At 37.8% G+C, this 22,018-nt stretch overlaps 2 protein-coding genes across 4 annotated transcripts in view; both read right to left on the bottom strand.

Annotated features, from left to right (window-relative positions):
* Nucleotides 1–397: 397 nt before the first annotated feature.
* Nucleotides 398–1,752, bottom strand: LOC106938833 (ras-specific guanine nucleotide-releasing factor 2-like; the record flags this gene model as incomplete). Its single annotated transcript, XM_015021013.1, has 1 exon — nucleotides 398–1,752. A coding segment is annotated over exon 1 (276 nt), but the record flags the coding sequence as incomplete, so codon positions are not given.
* A 1,043-nt stretch (nucleotides 1,753–2,795) lies between these two features.
* Nucleotides 2,796–22,018, bottom strand: part of msh3 (mutS homolog 3 (E. coli)) — a 41,532-nt gene continuing 22,309 nt past the window's right edge. For 2 of the 3 annotated variants that reach the window (XM_015021016.1, XM_015021015.1), the window contains 4 exons: nucleotides 14,808–14,994; nucleotides 6,794–6,920; nucleotides 6,263–6,431; nucleotides 2,796–3,139 (listed from right to left, as the gene is read on the bottom strand). In XM_015021016.1, the coding sequence (XP_014876502.1) occupies nucleotides 3,058–3,139; nucleotides 6,263–6,431; nucleotides 6,794–6,920; nucleotides 14,808–14,994 (565 nt within the window). In that variant the 3' untranslated portion in view covers nucleotides 2,796–3,057. Of the gene's footprint in view, nucleotides 3,140–6,262; nucleotides 6,432–6,793; nucleotides 6,921–14,678; nucleotides 14,703–14,807; nucleotides 14,995–22,018 lie in introns of those variants that run through there. The other variant, XM_015021017.1, reaches the window with a different exon arrangement.

Here is a 22,018-nt window from a genome sequence, read left to right as displayed (position 1 = left end):
AGTCCTCTCAAGGCTGCTTGTATGTATGCTTGTTGCTTGTGTACCTTTCTGTGCCACACTTTTTCCTTCCACTCAGCTGTAATATTCTGAACAAGAGAGAGTGGTCAAAAAAACAGCGCACAAGCTACAACAGTGATAACTTGCACATATAAAACCTCAGCTGTGTGTTACTTAAGCGCTGGGAAGTTGAGTGGAATGAAAAACTGTGTCTTGTACAAACAAAAATATGGATGCTGTTCCTAATTATCCGGATGTACCGGTGTAACCTTTCTCTGTGTCACAATTTTAATCTGATTAAGGAACATTCAATCTGAGTGACTGAATGTTTGGGATTTGTTTATTTCAAACACCTTAATAAATTAATAAATTAGAAGAAATGAAAAAAAAAATACCTCACCTGTTTCTCCAGCGCCTCCTTCCCGGTCGTGGATATTTTTGGCGCAGGCGTGCGCTCGCAGGTGCATCCCTCCAACAGGTAAATCCCCGCTGGTCGCGCGCTCTGCTCGTTCTCGAAGTAGAACAGTACATTCTGGTAGAGGGCGAAGAACTTCTCCGACCACCGGCTGTTCTCCGCCGTCTTCTTGCTCAGGTAGCCGCGCTTGGTGCCCTCTTTACGCGCCACCACCGACAGGAACAGTGCGTGCCCTTCGTTGTAGCGGACGCTCTTCTGCATTTTTGCCGCGCGGCTTGAAAGGCAGAGGGGAGAAAGTGGGAGCTTTCACCGAGAGCCCATGGTCCCCGCGGGCTTCATGTAAAACTTTCCCACCGAGAAGCGCCTCAGTGGCGCCGTGGCGCACGGAAAAGTTGCCGCGGTGACGGAAGCGCAGCAGCGGAGAAACTCATTGCAAAGATGCGCCGAGCCAACACGCACTTAATAATAAAGCCATGGTTCTCTCCTCTAAGAAGAAACGATTGAGAGAGCAGGAGGGGGAAACCCTCAAGCGGGAGACAAAGAGAAAGAATCACAGAGGCGACGCGCAGTAATCCGCTTTGGCAGCGGTTAACTCTGTCCCTCTCTCTCCTGCGCTCAGTGGCGCAGTCTCTCAAGGTCTCTCTATCCGTCTCCCTCTCCGTGATGCGCGCGGATCCTGGAGTTGGTGGATTTAAAGGCGGAGCGAGAGTTGCTTGTTTCTCCGGGAGAGTGAGAGATGCAGAGATGGAACTCACAGAGGTCCTCAGTGGCAACTGTTCATTTATCTCTGCTTAACAAGCAAATAATTATAACAAGAACACAAGTTGTTGCTGATATTTTTTTTTCTTTACATTTTCGATTACAGTTCTGTTTTTCAACTCACCATCCTTTACTCTCGTTAGTGAATAAATTCCACCTGTGTGTTTTAATCTCAGCATAAATACAGCTGTTATATGAAGGCCTAAGATCGGGATGTGCAACATTTTTGTCACGGGGCAAAATCGTTGAGTCATTTTACAGGTCAAGCGGAAAAAGACTAAAATCAAGCAAATAAAGCTATGGGGTTTTTTTGGTTTGCTTTGTTTTATATAAAATTTGTTGTATTAACAGAATTGCATCGAATTTTCAAAGACTTTTTTGGCTCGGTTTTGACAAATTTCTTTCTCAGTCACACAAACCTGATTTGGGTGAATTTCTTTGAAAACGTTTGTTTGTATATTTAGCCACCTAAAAGCCGATTTAGGTGCAGCAAAGTCAGCATTTGAGTAACTATGGATAGACGAGGTTCTACTTATAAAGATTTGGTTGCAAAAGGACAAATGGTTTGTATTTACTTAACATTTTCCATTGTAAGAAAATTATGTTGGCAATAATTTTATCCTGGTGAAAAATAAAACGTTTGATGCAAAGTTGAACTGCACTTGAGGCCTGCAGACAGATCAGGGTTAATGTGGGGGCATTTATCACAGGTTACATTCTGAAATAATACCAAAAGAATCCAACATCTTGGATATAACTAAATATGAAACCAACTATATGACTGGTCTGGCCTGAACTGCATTCATAAGCATTTGAACTGAGCCGGACTTGTTTTTTAAAGTGCTTTGAGATCTCTGTGGATTGTTGCAAACTAGAGTTGAAGTTTCACATTTTATGCTTCAAGTACTTTTGATTCATTTTCCTTTGGAAGGGAAAAAGGGGGAAAAAACAGAGTTTATGCCTTAATGGCGGAGCATTTCCAATAACGTTGCATGATGTTTGGAATTCACTTAGCAATTTTAGCTTCATTTTAATCATGTATTAAATTTGCTTCCAACTAACGACACATCAGATTTACATAAACCCACAAAGTGTTCTTCAGTCAGATCTTATGTAAGAAATATATAAAATATAATTTTAAAACAACTGTCAATGCCTAACTGAAGTGATCTTACATGAGTTGGGTGTTTAGTCTATTATGGCCAAGATCGAGGGGATATTATCATTAAACACCATCATCATAAATGCAAACTGCTGAAAGCAAAACTGTGTTCTTAGTTGTACTGGCGTTATATGAAGTCCATGCAATTAGTGTGCATGCAATAAAAAACCACTTAACTGTGTAGAAAATAAAATCGGGGTGTTATTAAAATGTTGAACGGTCCAGAACCGTTCAACAATAAGTGAAGCCCTCCAATAAAGGCATTTTGTTTCAATTTAGCTTGAAACAAAAACACTAACAAAGAAATAAAACTTAAATATTAGGATTATTTGAATGCATTCCACTTTACTTGCATACTCCTTTTTTTTTTAAAGAATATTGGGTTTTAAAGTCTCAGCAATGAATCTAATATAATGATTATGATTTCAATATTCACCAAAAGAACTCCAGTTTAAAAGGTAATAAAATAAGACAGGTATTTCATTTTTCTTTATTTGATCGTCGAACACATGGACACCACACAGCTGTAGGTAAAACGTGATCCTTTAGTATCAACTATTGTGATGACAGCTACCAGAACCTGAGGGGCTTAAAACTGCATAATCAACAAGCTCCTGCAGAGAGAAAAAATAACTCTTTTGTGAGCATTAAAAATGTTCAGTCATCGATGGCATGATTTATTTCTTGGAAGTATTTCAGGTCGATGGTTGCAGCTGTTGAGACGTCAAGAGTTCGACTGCAGCCACTTTTCGAGGGAGGATTTGTCGCAGATGCTCCAAAGAGCTGAGAGAAGTTTCTTATACTTCCTGCAGAGACACAGAAACACCAAAAACATTATCCATCCGGGACTAGAAAATATTGTGTTTCCTTTAGATATTACAGAAACAAAAATGCTGCAGTCTCAAAGATTTATGTGGAAATAAAATGAAGTCTACACTCAATTCCTCTCCGTCTTTTGTTGGACATACGCATCTAACATAAACACATTTAATATAAGAAGGATTACTCTGATCGAGTGGCTGTGAGTGCGTGTGTGTGTAGTGTTGACATTTTTTTTATGTGGTGAAGAGGTTAGAGAATAAACAGCCATGCAGCAGTCTGTATGTTATATACAGAAAATGACATCAATATGCTGATTTATTGGTAAAACACTAACAATTATCCAAACCTCCATCTCATCACTCAGTACTAAGCTGAATTTGAGCCACATAGGAATTGTGTGTTGAACTCCAACAGAGAAGCCTTCTGCGTCAGCATCAATCAGATGGGTTTTAAATTTAATATACAAACTCAGTGATGTGTCCAAAGTCACTCAGAACATTTTTTTGCACTTCAGCTTCTTCACAGAAAAGCCTTTCCGTCAGAAAGCTGATATCAGCAGCTCCCATGTTCATCCAGCTAAAATGACTGTGGACTCCAGTGGCTTTGAGGACAGAATATGTTGTCTTCAGCTTCAAGAGTGCAAATCCAACCAAATTTCAATGTAAATTATTAAAACTCTAATAATAATAGTTTATTATTATTAATGTAGGCCTCTTTTAGGGAGTAAAACTTACTTCCCTCAAAAAATAAATTGTAAATACCTTTGTGACTGCAAAGATAAAAATGTGTTTTGTTTTTTTTTAACAATCAGAACTGAAATTTGAGAATATATTATTGTAATAAACAGAAAAATACAGTGGTATAAAAAAGTCAAATCAAATTTCTTATATTTTTGGCTGTTTTGTCACATCTAAATGTTTCAAATCAACCGGATTTGATTCTCAAGAGAAAACTGAGTGAACACAATGCACTTTTCAAATGTTTTCATTCATTAAAAGAAAATGTCACTTTGTCACTAAACATTACTAGCCATACTGAGTCCTGATTACTAATAAACCTGTAAAATCAATAAACCTTTCTAACAACAAAAAGTAGGCTAAAAAATGCTCAAAAAGAAAACATCAAATGTTCTTGATTCAAATGTAAATCAAGAACATTTGATTTACATTTAAATCAAAATGTAAATCAGAGACACAGAAACACTGTCTCTGATTTACATTTTCTGTGTCACAAATCAGAGACACAGAAATATTAGATTCTTAAATCAAGATTCAAATGTTCTTGATTTAAATGTAAATCAAGAACATTTGGTGTTTTTGAGAACCAAAGTATTTGACGTCCATCAGGGAATAGTTACAAAGCCATTTCCATTGGATCACTGGGACATCAGTGATCCAATTTCTGAGCCACAATTGGAAAAAAAGCATCCAACAATTTGGAAACTTTCCTGCAGTAGCCAATATTCAATGATTCACCCAGGAAGTCACAGAGGAACCCACAGCAACATGCAGGTGTTTATGGAGACATACACAAAAAACGTTTTATGCATTTCTAAGGAACCATACTCAGTTACAGAATTCAAAAGTATGCTATTCTTAATAACTGTACAGTATTTTTCTCTTGTGTTTTTTTTCCTTACCTGTTATTTTTCTGTTTTTATAGTTATTATCTTAGTTTGAATATGCATTCTTCCATTTGCTGTTGGTACACCTGAATTTCCAAACTGTGGGACAGTAAAAGGATATTTCTGTTCTGTTTTATGCTATTGCGCTGCAAATGATCCTGGTACAAGAATTAGAAACTGGTGAAGAGTTTCAGAGCCAAAACCACTGCAAACTACTCAGAACACAAAGTCTCTTGAGACACTTCTAGGAAAATATTTAGGGGGGGGGGGGAAAGAAAAGCAAATTGAACTTTGTGGAAGATGTGCGTCCCATTCTTGCTGAAGGAGAACATTCAGTGAACTTAAACTCAAGCACACTTGAGTCACAAAGCTGATCCTAACTAGACCACCTCTGAATAGCTCATAAAAGCCAAAATAAAGGTTTTGAAGTGGCCTAGTCAAAGACTGAACTTAGATCTGATTGAGGCATGGTGGTGTCACCTTAAACAATTGCCTAAAACAATTATGAAAAGAAGAGTGTGTTAAAATTCCCCCATGGTGACGTAGAAGACTGGTTGTTAAGTTTTGCAAACACTTCAACTATTGATGTAAAAAAAAAAAAAAAAAAAGTGACTCAATGTCACATTGAGTCATGTTGATTTTGTTAAATATTTTTAAATAAAATCATCTTCTAGCATATTTCAGAGTATTTCAGAGTAGCTTTGTCTGATTAAACTGTGACTGATGATCTAAAACATGCAAGTGTGACAAATCAGCCAAAAATGGAAGAAATCTGTAACATGCTTTTTGGTTACATCTTTTCACAGATCTGCATATTTGTGCAAAGCTTAATAATATACAAGTCATAATTCAGCATAAAAATTCACTGCAGCTCACACATGGTCAAGAAACATTCATTAAAAATCAGGCATGAAAAAAAGAAACCATTACAGCAAAAAACCCAAGTACAGAAACTCTGCTGCTGCCGTTTCACTTTGAAATGCATCTGTTGCTCTAAGTAAGACCATTCAAAACAAAGCTGCATCATTAACACCTGCTACAGTTACTTAAGGGGATTTTTAAGCATCTCATGATGACAAATCTTTCTTCTGTAATCTTGTGCCATTTGCATCGCTCCCTATTTTCCGGGAAGAGTGGCACATTTTCCGGTTCAAATGTGTGAACTCGAGTATGAAATCAAGTACATTTGAGTGCTGAAGTTTAAATAAACAATAGTTTAGTCGAGATTAGCTTTTGTTTATGTCTAAAATATTATGACAGAGCCGCATCTTTGAGCGTCAACCTTGCATTTGAGCTTTAAATTATTTAAATCATTTGGGAACTGGGCTTTATACTGAGCTCATAAGATTTCATGCATCACTCTCAGAAAGGTAAAGAGCACACAAACAGCTCACAGTACACACACCATAAAAATACAAGCTGACTGGACATGCACTTTAGTGTCTCCTTGAAGGAAATGTCAGGGTGGTTATGTGTGCGTTACCTCCTGGCGTTGACCAGGCTCTCCAGCTCTCGGGCTTTATGAGAGGCGGTGTGCAGTATCGGGTCAGGAACGTCAGCTAGTCGGGCCACGTTCAGGCCGTAGCTTCGCCCCGCAGCTCCTTTGGTTAGCTGATAGAGGAAGGTGATGAACTCTGGCTGAACCTCTCCATCTGACAACACACCCAGTGGCATGAAATGAAGTCTTAGAGATTACCTTTTATGTTTCCCTAAACAGATTAGGTTAGGACTATACAATATGTACATTACATTTTTTTGCACAAAATCATTCATACATAATGCTGTTTTTGTGTGCTAAAAACCGACGGGGTGATTTTTTACTTTTCTTTAAGGCTTGAACTGTTTCGAGAAGCAGTAGAGAACCAAATGGAAGTACAAAAATGTGCACAATGTTATTAATCCCCTTTAAAGTGCAAAAATGAATCCTGACATAAACAACCATGTCTATGTTGTGCACAATCTAGCAACAGGTCTGTGGTATTACAGCAATGTTAGCATAAAAGTGAAAACGTACCATCAGTTGTGACGTCAGGCTCAGTGAGTAAGAAAGCCATGTGGAAGTTGGACACATGCTGAGGAAACACCTGCTCCAACTCACACAGAGGAGGATAATGGGTCACAAACAAGGTGAAGGACTTCACCTGAGAGAGAGAAGAGAAAGTTTAGGATTACTATCCAGGATGATCCACTCAGCAGAACCTGCTAATGTTACAGTGTTCTGCACAATCAGGTTCAAATGAGTGGAGTTGGGTTTTTCGAGAGGTTTCAGTGAAATGAGGCTGGGTTTTTTTTTACCTCAAATTGCAAAACATTCCTGATAAAAATCTTAAGACTTGGAAGGAAGTAGTCACATTTCATGCTTGAGGATTATAACCTGGTTGGAAGTAGAGCCTCAAAGTGCAAGACGCATCAGGAGGAAGAAAAAATACACAATTTATTCAAATGAAAACTACACTTTAAGTCAAACAGCATGTTCATCAGCTGATCAAAAGATTAGACCTGCACATAAATCTGACTTTAGTGTAATTCTCTGTAAGCCATTCATGCTCTCATGATCCCCGATGGCAATGACAAAAAGGTTTTCTGTCTCTGAACTTCACACAGTTTTTGAGATTCGCCTTTGCTGGTGAAGTTGGACACGGCAAGACAGTCGTCTTAAACTTCCTAAAACATCTTAAGGGAAATGGGACAAAAAGTCATGTAGTAGATAAAAAAAGGACACCACTGTTTACCGTTTCAAAACAAAAATAGGCATTAATACAACATTTGCTTTAAAGAGAAACCCTTGTTTTTGTTGTCTGTTTGACTCATGATGTTAATAAAATACAACAATCTTAGTGTTGGGTAAATTGTGTTCAGGCTGCTGATTATTATAATTTGTTCCTAATGTAATTAGAATGTTTGCAAAACTTGTTTTTATTGGTAATCACTGAATCTAAAAAAAAAATGAATTTCTATGTGGGCTTTATGTGACAGACTGAAAGATACAAAAACACAAAATAGTCACTTTTGTCTTGAAATTGAACTACCAATCAGAGTAAACATCCAGTTTCACTTCGGCTGTGTGTTCAACACACAAGCTTGTTGAAGCCAAAGGTTAGGGCTCAAAAGATTGAAAACAGCGTAACAAATATGTGAGCTTTGGTTGACTGAAGAGGCAGACAAAAAAAGAAAAAAAAAAAAGAAGCTATTTAGCTAAACTTGATATACATGCTTAGCATCACAACAAACAGAAACTTCAGCTGCCTGACGAGAAGTTTATACCAGAATCAATACGACACCATCATCGGTCGGATACAGGATGAAAATGCTCCGGTCACTCCCGCACCTGTCCTTATACCATGAAATGATGGTAATATAACGACAGGGTAGGAATGACATGACAGGAAATTTAGCAACATTGAAACATTTCAAAACAATAACAGCCTTTTCCAAGTGAATGCAATAAAAAAAGTCTTTAGGATGAAACAGCTGAGGCATACTGTCGATTTCTGTTTTAGATGTGCATTTGACGTATGCCACCTTTATTAAGCCAAAAGTTAACTGGTGATATCTAAAAGCAAACTTTGCTCTCTTGGGTCTCTCTGTATAGCGAACATAATCTATTTACTGTTACACAAAACACAACAAAAGGGAGATATAAGAGCTTGAGAAAGCTATTCAAGACGTAGCTACAAAACAAAAATGTAGCATCAACATTAACATTGTTTTGGTTCTCTGTCTTTGTACCCTGCAGCCAGCATTTTGAAATAATAACCTGTACACTCACTGCTTATTTATTTTCTCTCTTATTTTGTTTTATCACTCAATGTCTTCCGCATTCAGGCTCTCTAATTTCACTGCCTTTGGGTGCAGACACTAAACTCAGCTTTTCAGGCTCTGAAAAAAGAAAAAGAAAAAAATGACCAGAGGGAGAGGAGCTCTTCACCTCGGCCAGAGGTGAAAGACGCAGAGAAGCAACTTGATTGAACCCTGGAATTAATGGTTCCACGTGAAAACCACAAAGCAAGTGGTGCACGCAGCCAGTCACTTACTCAGGCCGCTTCAGACGTCTGCAGAAACATTTCACTGCTTAGTGCATCTCTCTGAAGACGGTTTCTAAAAGCTTTTTAGTAAAACAGATGCATTACCTTCTTCTGCTCACATTAGCGAGGCAATCAAGCAAATGGAAAATAAAGTACAAAGACACGGTTCCTACGTTTTAGGAATTGTTGAAACTAAGTCATTATTGGCTCTCATAGTTTTAAATGCTGTGCTTCTAATACTCAGTAAAATAGACATTTGCCATATATATATATCTATATATATATCTATATATATATAGATATATATATATACTTTTTTTTTTTGGTCTAAATGGTATAAATGTTTTTCATAGTGACAAAGGTTGCACCTGTATTTTTCTGTTCTTCAAAGGTTTTTATTTTGCATTTGATTTATATTTAAGTGTGATTTCTTGACACCTAGTTTCACCAAGTACATCATTTTAACTCATCTGTATTTTAGCCAGGGAAATACAATTATCTTTTTCCAAGAAGACATCCGACAGATGAACTGGTCAAAGTTATTAAGAAATAATCAGGTACTAAATCCACTGTTGCATCTCGGCTCCACAAAGAGGTCACAGTGGTTCCTTCCCTCGGTAATTGGAAAAAAATTTTAAAAGCAAATCTTTAGCGATGCTGCTTCAGGGCATTTATTTCAAAACCTGTTTTGTGGTCACAGACTGTGTTGGTTAATGTTGCATTGAACAGAATATTAAAGTCTACAGCTGATGAGAATTTGTTGTTAGAGTCATACAGCCATTGCAGTGTGATTTAAAGCTGTGTGGAGATAAAGATGTAAAAGCAGAACAAACCTGATAAAATGGTGATATCATAGACATAAAATTCACAATTCTGGCTGGACATGGGACAACTTTAATAGGAAAAATTGTTAAATTGCCACAGTTTATAAATTCAATAAGGTGAAGTTTGGAACTTCATGTAAGTGTTTTGTTAAGACATTCAGCGATCTCCAGGTTTCAGCCATTTGATCCAGACCCTCACCCTCAGATGAACAGATGTTGATTTTGAGGTTCAGGAACAATCCAAGCACCATCAAGGCTCAAGCCCATCAAACTTGAGACAACAGTATCCCTGTCAGGACCAATACAATGAGTCAGGGACAAAACTGGTCAAATGAAACCAAGGAACTTGGCTGTAAAAAGCATCCAAAGAGCAGAAAGATAATGAAATACAAACTGAAACCTTTTGACACAGCTAAAAATTGTATCTGTCTATATCGCCAAGCTAAATCCTCTCTTGAGAAAAGCTTTAGGCTGAGAAGAGACATGCTGAACTGTTTGCCCGTTATTACAAGAAGAATATTTAGAAAAGTCATGTTAAGGCTTTAAAACGCAAGAATACCACCTGCTATGAATTTTGGTGGCACCATCTTTGTCAATAGAAAGTTTACATGCTCCAAAATATACAAAGCATACTAAAGATAGCATGTCTTAATGTTTGAGCAAAGATTTCACAATCTCCCGCTTTCTCTTTAAGTATGTAAAACTGGACTAGCATGTTTCTTTTATCATCATTCTTATGGACGTAGAGCAGAAAAGAAATGATTTGGGTCCGTCAACAGATGTGGTTTCACTACCACACGCTTCCACCTGACCTGTTAAGATTCAACAAGAACAAATCAATAATCAACATGCACAAATAGAAAAGCCTTATCTCGCACTAAAGGCTACAAACAAAGCAGGATTTCCAAATGGGGGCTGGAATCTGAATAATAATCTAATTGGGTTGTAATGGTGGCTCATTACCAGAGAACCTCAGGGTGGCCCGAGAGGTCGACTCTGCAGAGCAATAATCTGATCACATTAGTGTTGAAACAACTAATCGATTAGACAATGATTAAAAGATTCATTAATGCGGAATTTCATTAATAAAACAATTGTCTCATCACATTTAAGTTGAACGGTTACCTGTTTACTTGGGTATTTGTCTCACAAGAAACTACAAAAGGACAACAGTTCAGACCTCAGTAAGAAGAGACTTGAAGATACCAGAAACATTGCAAGTCTACACATATACAAATCAGCACAATTAATGTAAACCCATATCTGCTCTGTTTATAAACAAAAAAAGAGGAATCCTTGGTGCGTGAGAGAGAAAGTCCAGATGTGTTCAGTTCACAGAGTGTTGCTTTGAATGAAACATCGGACACAGTGCAGAGCCGTACGCTGGCTCTGCACTGTGACAAACAAAAGTTTCCATGTAGGCTACCTGACTGTCCATTAACTTGTCATTATTAGACAATGCAAAATGTGCCATAAGTTTACTTTATTATGCCAATGTGTACTTGAGGGTTTTTTTATTGTTGTTGTTTTATTTACAGGATTTTAATTTAAATTTAAAGTGCTGGTAATATATTTATAACTTGAAAAACATAAGAACAAGGATTTTTCTTTTTTATTCCATATGCATAACTTTTTTCTTCTTACTTTTTAACCTTTAGATTCACTTTTACGGTGTTGAACCACAAAGCTGTGCTCTAACTCAAAAGCCTCCACATCGGTTTTTTTCATCAAAGTCAGAACTTTGAGACATGTGGAAAAATCAAAAGCAGCATAAAAAAAAGCACAAAATAAAAGGATTTAACCCATGTGCATGAGTGTACTGAAGGCAGAAACAGGTGCGGAGAGCTGAGAAGAAAATGTGGTTGGAGTTCTGTGCATCAGCATGAACACATCAGAACATTTACTCCCACATGCAGGGATATGTTGCACAAGATATTTATCCATTAGTGTGAAGCTCTAAGGTCTTTTTGTTTCCAAGGACATGATTCCCTCTTTGCAAAAGTAGTTCTTTCACATGCAAATGCTGAGTCATAGAATCGGGTCCAGATGACCTTGGACCCAACGTACATCCCAGAGAACAATGTGAGCTTCTTCAAAAAGAAGAGGATGGAATCAAATAAACACATAAAGACCCAGCATCACGCCAGCAATAGAGCAACTTTCACCAGATCTTTTCAATTTTAGAGAACCTCTCCTCCCTACTCAACAATGCTTCAAGGCTGTCTCCATTATTGAGAGATGCTGTGAAATCCATCCATATTCTTAACCATTCTCAGATGGAAAGGTGTGTTTCTATAACAACTGAGATCAAGGAGGAGCAGCCCGGCTTTTGACGTTAACATTTAGTGTCTGCACAGCAGGGAGCAGGAGGGGGAGGAGTGGGAAGTCAAGGAGACGGCATGAAAGACCCAAGCAGGAAGCCAGAACTGAAGAGAGGCTTCTTCCCATATCACATAACTTCTTTACTGCCCTTTTGTTTTCTTTTCTTTTAATAGCGAGACGTCTTCTTATAAATCAATGCCGTTATGCAAGGTAGAGAGTGTCCTCCTCCAGCCAATAAAAGATCCCTGCTGCATAAATGACTACTGACACATTTCATTCCATGGTCTCCTGCAGAATTACATAACTCCTATGATTCCATCCATGATTAATGCAAAACTGGCAAAATATAAAAACTGAAGGGAAGTTTTTACTCATCCTTACTCATCCATATTTATGCATAGCAACCAAAACCTGTTGGAATAGGATCTTAGAAAGTAGAATTAACCCACAATAAAATACCAGAGCTCCCAAATTTTAACCAGCTGTTCAGTTTCGATTACACATTGACCAGAAATAAAGTCAAACTCTTGAAACCAATGAAAAGCAGCTGCGGCTGTAGAATAAAGGAACCACTGTACTCTGGGGCTTTACGTCCATTTTTAACTACAAAAACACTGAAACAGGCATCACAAAGCTTCTAGACGTTTATGCCAAGCTAATCATTTAGTATATGAATGAAAAGAGCAATGCAAAGTTTGAAAGGTTGTTTCCCAAAACAGAGTTGCAACCATTAAATCCTATTTGCTTAGCAAAGCTGGTTAAAGCTGGTGTCAATCATTCCAAGCATGTACGTTTTCTTACTGAACAATAAAAGCCTAAAGGTAGGGAAATTAAGAGGAATGTTTATTACTTTGGTGTGCTCCTGTTTTGATTAGTGTGTGTGCCGGGGTCAAGGGTGTAAAATTCACATTGTTTAATGGCCTCAGGTCAGGGTATGTTGCATTTAGTGTCATCACCGTCTCCTAATTTTTTCAGTCTGTAGAAATCCACTGATCATATGAAACTGACATTTAAATTCCCTATCACAACCAAAGGAATCAAGCACCCGACATTGAGAGGTGAGTGAATCTTCGCCAGCGCAGACAGAGCATTTGCATAAATGATGCTATGGAGTTTTTCTACAAACGTTTAGCACAGTGGTTCTTAACCTGGGTTCGATCGAACCCCAGGGGTTCGATGAGTCAGTCTCAGGGGTTCGGCGGAGCCTCTGCCGCGGAGGTAAAGACACACTGTGTAAAGTCGTTTTGACGCCCCGCTTTGCCATCACTTGCTGCAGAGGATCGCGTTACATTGCTTAGCCAATCAGAGCTGCGGAGGAGCACTGATTGAAGGAGCTCCACTCTCAGCATGAATTTGAACTTGTGTCTTTAATTACTTCAGGAAAACTCACAGTTTTTACCAAACTCTGTAGCTTCCGGTGTACTTCTAAATCTGCTCCTTAGTCGCATCTTTTTGGGGTTGGTACTGCCTCTAGTGGCGTGGGGGTGGTAACACAACTAATATAATTACATTACTAAATCAGAATACCGCAAAGTCTTTATTATTTATTATTAATTTTTCATTCTCTTAAGAATGTAGAGCTAATTAAATGATCTAAATGAGACATTAAAGTGGTTCCAGTTTCTCTCGATGGCCAACCTGCTGAAACTGGGGCAAATTTTAAATACCTTGGGTCGTTCCTGGACAGTCAGCTCAACTTTGCTGAAACAACTTTGCTGATTATATTTTGAAGAACTGTTCTCAGAGACTCTACCTTTTAAGTAGACTAGTGATCTTGGGGTGACCCTACTAGACTCTAGTTGGGTCACCCCTATGTCTTGAATTTGGGGGGAAAAAAATCAAATTTTATTTATCACTACAGAAGGGTTCAGTGAATGTGCATATGAAACTGGTGGGTTCGGTACCTCAAAAAAGGTTAAGAACCACTGGTTTAGCATGATCAGAAGAGGAAGAGGTTCTTGTTGTGGAATCGCACATTTAGACTTATTTCACCAGGTACAGTCACATGCTCACAGCACCTTTGTAGCACTTCAGGAGACAGACTTTGCTTTGATGAGAGATATTGTGGCATTTCAATATTACAAGATTTCATGGTAACCTTTACCACAAAGTTATTATCCTTACAGCACCAGTGTGGGCAATCTTAGTAATACAAAGGGCAGTTTACACCTGGCACAGCTGATAGTGACGGGTGTGAAAGAGAAGAGCAAGAAAAATGTCCACTAGTCGATGTCATTGTTCCAGTAGCACTTTCTTTCCTTTTACTGTGAAGATCTACTCTGCACTGACTAATGTGATAAAATATGACAAAAAGAAGCAGGAAATATTTCATAAACAATCAATAAGAGCAATCTGGATTCCTGATTCCCAGCATGCTTGATGGTGGCCAATGATTATATCAGTGATTTTCTGTCAAGGGCGGTCAGTATCAATAATTCTCCCTTTTTATCTGGTTTTTGGCTCAGCGATTTCTAACTATTAATTATTATAAACAGACCGTAACAAATTTTTACAGAGTATGTGTGTAATGATGAATACATTTCATCATGAGCAGCATATATACAGGTTTTAAAAGAAAGAACAATATTACATACCAGATTTATCTATTTGGATATCAAGGGATCGCCTTTTTTACTTGTTTCCTTTTCTGTGACATCTTTCTGTCTCACTATTAATGTTGCTCATTCTTCTCTGCATGTCTGCTTATTGTGAGCCTCCGCTGTTAAGGTGCTTTTGGGGGCTTATTTCATGTCTACAATGAAAATGTTGGTACAAATTACATCAAGAGATCTGTTAACCCTGTAATTATCTGGGATAGTCAACCATGTGTCATAAGCACACATAAAAACCAACTTACATCTCTGATGAAGTATTCCAGGGTAGCGTAGGCAATGGCAATGCCGTCATGAGTGCTTGTGCCCCGTCCGAGTTCATCGAGGATGACCAACGATCGTTCTGTTGCTTGAGATATGATCTCTGAGGCCTCCGTCAACTCCTCCATGAATGTGCTGCGGCCTTTGAAGATGTTGTCCGAAGCCCCCATTCTGAATATCAGGCAAAAGAAAATAAAGTTTACGACAAACCAGACAAAAAGTCTGTCCGGTTTCCAGGCATTCAGAGTATGATTTCACCATGTACTCCTGATAGAAATAAAAAGCTAAATGTTTACATCTGTCAACAAACTACAAAAATGTTTATTGGCTTCAACGTTAAAATAATTCTCGTTCACCGAGTCAGTGGAATAATTGAATGAAATTAAAAAGCGTTGTTAAAAATTGGGAAAAAGTAAAAGAAAAAAAATAAAAACCAACTCCAACATGTTGCCCATTCCATACTTGAGGCATCCCAGCTGTTTTGATCAACTTCTTCCTCCAACAACAGGACATTTTTACCAGAATAAAGCTAGAAATTATCCCCAGGAAATAATATTCTGTCCTGATAATTTGCATTTCTCCGAAAAAGCAATTAAACTAATTTTGATATCAGACAAAGAAAACTCGATTAATTACAATGATTAATGGAAACAAGTGCAGGTTTAGGGTCAGGAATAGAACAGCTCACATATCTGCAGATCCCACACATACTGGACACAAACTGTTTAGAGTTTTGCCTTTCGGTAACGGAACGTTATTTGCAAAAATATGCCATGCATATTCATCAACCTTGCTTTCCTCTTACACTTGATACATATTTACAAAAGAACACGATTTAAACATTTACATTGTTATAATAGAAACGTGAAATCAAAGTTAAATTCATTGCTTGTGAGTATAATCTTGCTGAATAAAGCCAATTCTGGTATCTGTCAATGACTTTGTTTTACATTGACAAAAAAAAATCAAAAACAGAAGAAATTCATAAGGGGGCAAATGCATTTTAGAGAACTGTATGCTTTTGCAGGTTATACATGAGTGTAAAATAATTCAACAATCTAGCACATAAAATATCCACACTCACACTCTCTGGAGGAGATTCATAAAGGAACAGAATGTACTGAACTGCCTCCATGTAGCTAACAGCTGGCAGACCATCGGTGAGAGTATTCACACTCTTAACGTAGTGTGGATACGTTCAAATACACACGTTACTGATGTTAACACAAAAAACAGCAATCAGTCTTATCTGCCACTATAAACAGCTCCTTCTCCACATGCTTTCAGTGGACAAACCGGAGCAATGGCTGCAACAAACAAAAGACGAAAAGAACAAAATGCAGACCAATATTTATTTCTTATATTTTTCATGGTTGTGGTTTACAGATAACGACAACCCACCACTTTTTGTCTCAGAAAATTTGAATATTAAATATCAACAAAAGCAATATTTTAAACAAAAAAGGCCAAGCTTCTGGAAAGTGTATTCTTTTATGTGCACTCATATAGTAGTTGGTTGGGGCTCCTTCTGCATGAATTACTGAAGCAATGCAGTGTCGCATGGAGGCAAAATAAAACCAGCATCTCAATAAAGGTTGTTTGAAGAAAGCAAAAAAGTTACCTACTATTTCAGCTTTTTCACAACATCCCCTTTTTTTAGACGTGCATGGATATAGTTATTGATTTTATATGGACCCAAAGGCCATGTAAAATCTATCAACTGTTTTCAGATTACTGACACAACACCAACATACTGATATCCTCCCAGGTGTAAAAACCTTTCTGAATGCTCATCTGGGTTCTTGAAAGCAAACAAGAAGTCTGTATTTTCCTTCATCCGACACAAACACCTGACCGAAGCCCTTTTCCAGTGAATGCTTCTCCTTTCCAAGTCGGTCTTTTTGTGAACCGACTTTCATTCATTCCTGTGAATGAACCACAAACGGCCGTCAACATGGTTGCACTACACATGCCTTACAGGAAAGAGGCGTGGCAGGCGTGCTGCTGCATTTCATTCTCATGTTCTGTCTGAAAGCTGACCGGTGGCAGATCCACACCGAGAGGCAGAACGGATAAACAGAATCTGACGCCAGAGATCATCTACTGAAGAGAAAACGCAGCAACTCTCCACCAGCTGGGTGCCCTGCTGCTTTGAATGAGTCCCTGACAGAAACTCAGATTCTCAAAATAGGCTCAATTAGTCAACATCTCATATCTCTTTTTCTTCTTTTTTTTATTGCCAAATTTCACTTTATCTTTGTATGAAATGCTCTCAAATATTTCCATATTTTATACATGAATGACAACAACTTCACCAGTGGTTGTCATTCACCAGTGGTGAATGACAACCACTGGTGACTGGACCAGTCACCAAAAGGTCCAGTGACTGGACCAAAAGAAGAGAAAATACAGCTAGTGTTTAGAAACCGTATGTATGCTTGTGTCACAAATAAGAGACTAGAAAAATAAGAGATGGAAAAATGGCTACAGTAACCTGTCATTACACCAGAAGTATGCAAAATACATACAACTTGTCAAATCCTACAGCAGGTAGTAATAGTCTGTCAAATAAAATCCTGATAAAAGGCACCTTTTTTTTCTAAGTTTGCAACTTTAACCTGACAGAATGTGAAGTTTAAAGGGTAATTAGTATTTTAGTCTTTTTTCAAAGCACCATGTAGCTACTGAAAACCCATCACAACACCCATTTAGTCTTTTCTTTATGCAGAAAAATTATATTTTCCAAAATATGAGGACTAATATCAAGAAATAAAACAATATTTAAAACTTAAATAGATTTAATCATTGGAATTTACATCTGTGGATTTCTATATCCGTGGACTAAATATAAGGTAGCACTTTACATCCCTTATACTGAAATCTTGGAGGCAATGTTCTGATTCATGCACAAAGTTTAATGCCTTGGGATTTAAAAGAAATATATAGTTGAAATAAAACCATCAGTGTGAGTTGCACATAAAACGAAAGAGGCCAAAGAATCCCCTCACACCACCTGCAAGAAAGCACATCCAGAGTAATTCTACAACTCTATAAAAACTCACACTGACCGTGTCTTTTGAACTCCGAAACAAGAGACGAGTCACTTTCTAAATGCAAGGAAGAGATTTCAGCAGAAGGTCTAATCACAGCTCTGAACGCGTTGTCAATTAAAGGTCGTTTTAAAACAGTTTTACATCCTGCTTCCCCTTGCTGTTTCCATAACAACCATGGAGCCATGGAAGAATGTGCTCTGTAACCTTCAGGACTCGATACTGACAAGCGAGAACAGCAGCTGCATGCATCCACATACAAATATGCATCTGTCAGCCAATATGAAACAACACACACACGCACACACCATCAGCCATAACAGACATATAACTGCTTAATAGCAAAGAGGGCAGAAAAATGATAAGACTCTGCAAGGCAGGACAGAATTTTAATCCAGATTATTCTCTTTGTCCTCGTTTATAATCAGTCATCTGGATCAGCCCAGATAGGATTTAACATCAATGCACCCTCCCGTTACTCCAAACCCAAAAAAAATCTGATCATCCCCCTTAAAAATCACCTGCCAAGCGCTAATTTACATTTTCCCCTCTCTCATGTGACGAGGCAATTCCAACTGCTGCGTTTATTATGGCTGACACAGCAGTAGGAGCTGATTGAGCGTTTATCATGGAGACAGATTTGCCCCAGCATCATAACCTCTGATGGGGAGAGGATAAATAGTCTAATTAGACACTGACAGGATGAGTGAAGCAACAGAGGAGGAGAGGAGACAACAGCAGATACATGATGTGGGTGTGTTTCGCCTCTGGAAATTAATTATTCGTTTCTGAGATAAAGACAATATTAACATCTGTATTGCAAATTAAACAGTGAGCTAAAAAAACAAAGGCAAAAAAACACAGTATCATCTGGGTAAAACAGGGAGTACTCTGGGCTGTTTTAACTTTAAAAAATTATTAAGATGTAATAGACTTAAAACTATTTACATCTTCCAAAGCCCTGCAAAAAATGAGAATGAACTGTAACCCCAATTTAAATTAATATTATTTTGCAATTGAAGAAAAGTGTAAATAAAGATAGTGAACAAGTGAGTGTATGAGCAACCAAGAGCGACAGACTGAAAGGGAGAGAGAGAGAGAGAGAGAGAGAAAGAGAGAGAGAAAAAGAGTCAGAGACAGAGAGAGAGAGACAGAGAGAGAGAGAGAGACAAAGAGCGTACAGTTCGCTGCCATTGGACTTTCATGCAAGAAATGTTCACTGAAGTGACAGAGTATTGAAATGTGTAAGATATATCAAAGGTGAATATAAATTAACATAAAAAATACATAATAATCATAACCTGGTAAAACCTGACAATGTTGTGTATATTTTAAGATATTCTACTGCAAGCTAATTATTTGCAAAGGGAAAAGGTGTTGTGATGTTATACACATGCTGTTTTATCTAATCTTTTATGGTTTATCTGTAATTTTTCTCATGCCTGTTTTTATTGTAAAACACCTTTGTGGTTTTGCACTTGTGAACAGGTTGCTACATAAAGAAAGTTTACAAATTTTACTCACATAAACACCCAAAGGTAATTGGCCTTGCATAGATTGCGCTTTGTCAAGTCTGAGGACTCCAAAGCATTTTACATTACAACCAGTCAGTCCCACATTTACACACTGATGGTGTGTGAAGCCACAGTTTGTGGGGAAAACTGACGAAAACGAGACCGCCTGGCACAGTTTTGTATCCTGTGTATCCTCACTTTCAGTTTGAGAGAAATGTAATTCATATACAGTCATATCTTCACGTTAACTTCACATACCCAAGCTTTTTTCTTCAGCTCTCAAAGATAACTCCACACATTCAGCCTCTATATTTACAGACCCCAGAAGCAGCTAGTACAGGTTAAAGATCCAAGCTTGCAACCCAAATCCCAGATTGTTTCTTTTAAAACTTGAGTTTGAACACATACTGCAGACAATCTCAGGCTCCCACTGGGCTGTTACATGGGAACATGCTTAAACCCACAAAAAAGACAATTGCACACATCTGCAAGCCATTAGGTCTAATCACAGTCTGCTGCAGCAGGAGAATAACGGAGACCATATATTGGCCTCCACTCTATACCAATATGCAGGGAGAACTGGAGGGCTTGTAGTAACTCTCATCATATTAAGAATAATGATAAAATAGAAAAAAGCTTGCAGCAACAAAGCCTTACTGTTTGACAGTTTGTCTGGCAGAGAGAGATGAATCGAGGCGTATCGAACCAAGATGGAACAATAAAGTCAGCTGTGTCGAACAACTATTGTTCATTTTTTTCCGTTCTGTTGCACACCTTCTCTGAGGTAAGCAACAAAATGGATTAAAAGGGATTTGTCTGAGAGTCAGACCTAAAAATAAACTCAGCGGTGTCACAGGCAGGGAAAGTGAGATTAGTTTTATGAGACGTTCAGGCGGAGAGACGTCTCCTTCTTCACCGATGTCCTTATAAATGATCGCCTAATAATGAACCAATAAAGAACGTTTAGTAGTGAAGGTGTGAGTTATTAAGCATGTTTACTGTTTATTGAGAAAACAAGAGAAAATCATATAATTAAATAGTGCAGCTTGAGACTTTCCGTTTGACATGCATGGTTGCTCAGGTTTGATCACCGTTAATTTAACTGACAAGATAATGGGAATATCATCATCTGCATCACCTTTATTAAAGACAAACAGGTCCATATTTAAAAATATGAGTAAATAAAACAAACGGAAATCAAAACTATAAGTCACATATTTATAAAAACTCTTCTGGGCTTAAGCCTGACTGAACTTTGTGTAGAATCCAATAGAGACAGGATGATGTTATTTGGATAAAGACAGGAAATCATTATTTTATACTTTTATTTTCTTTTTCCTTTCTCCTCCAGACTTGGAAAATACTGAAATGAAATCCCATGCTCTTCTAGACTTGTGTGGAAACCCTCAATAAATGAACTGTTAACTTTAGTCCCTTATATATAATTCAAGTGCAATCTCCATGGTAAAGGTCTCCAGCAGCTTTTTTTTTTTTTTTTAAACACAGCTTTGTCTCACAGCAAAGCTGCTCATTAATCCTCAGAGAACCTGAGAAATAACAAGTTAACCTCAAATTTCTGCAGTTTTATTTTTATCTAATCAATCATCAAATGCACTGAAACAAACCCAAGGCTCTATCACAGAGATTCAACCACACAGGAAAGTGAAACCCAAAGCATGTGCAGCAATATCTCTCCATTCAATTTCACCATTCAATCTTTATGTGTTCACACAATCAATTATAGTGAGTCTTTGACATTTGCTCATCTGCATATATTAGCAAAAGTCTTTGCAGAGAGGTTGCAAAGGATCAAACTAATCTCATCTAACAAAGGCATCAGTCAGGAGGAAAGGAATAAAAACACATTCGACAGCATCGCATATAGAGCAGGGGAGTTAAGGAAGACATTGACGTTTTTCTTAGAGTAGATACTTCTAGTGGAATAAAATATACACCACACGTCAGCAACAACTGAAATAAATCACACATACAAAGAGATCCAAGAGAAGTGGACAACAAATAAAGCAACTGGTAAAAGTAAAAACACACAAAAAAGGGAGAGAGCTGGGGGGAAGTATTTAATAAAAAACAGATGAATAAAAATATATAATTGGACAAAAAGCCAGCTGGAATCGGAATCAGCATTGCTGTCACGATTGTGAGCAAAAATAAGAAATGTTATTCGTATGTTCATCCAACATTTTCATATGGTTAAAATGCAGGTTGTAATGGTGCAATACAAAGCTCTGAGAGGCAGCTTTCCTTCAGTTAGAACTGGGTCTATGTAAGTTATGGTGGGTTAGAACATGAACAGTACCAGACACCGGTCAGCTGACGCCAAGCTTACAACCACATCAGCACAAGAATGGTTTACACTCATGGGATGCAGTAAAAAACTAACCATGAATGAAAATCTTTAGGATTGCATAAAGCCGAGGAACTTTTGCAAGTCGGTATGGGAATATTTTACTAAGTCAAGATGTTGTAGCATGCGGACAGGGTCTCTGCGAAGAATTCATCTATTTTTGTATAGACAAATATGCAATAATCTTTTGTAGTATTTTTTTTTTCAGTTACGAGTGATTTGCTACAAGTTAAGAAATCAGGGAGTTTCTTTCAAGTTACTAATTT

The sequence above is a fragment of the Poecilia latipinna genome, unplaced genomic scaffold (genome assembly GCF_001443285.1).
Source record: "Poecilia latipinna isolate Pla-1442-1.1 unplaced genomic scaffold, P_latipinna-1.0 Scaffold2705, whole genome shotgun sequence".
NCBI classification, from domain to species: domain Eukaryota; kingdom Metazoa; phylum Chordata; class Actinopteri; order Cyprinodontiformes; family Poeciliidae; genus Poecilia; species Poecilia latipinna.
The sequence above is the reverse complement of the archived record's forward strand: the minus strand, read 5'-3'. Positions and strand labels throughout refer to the sequence as shown.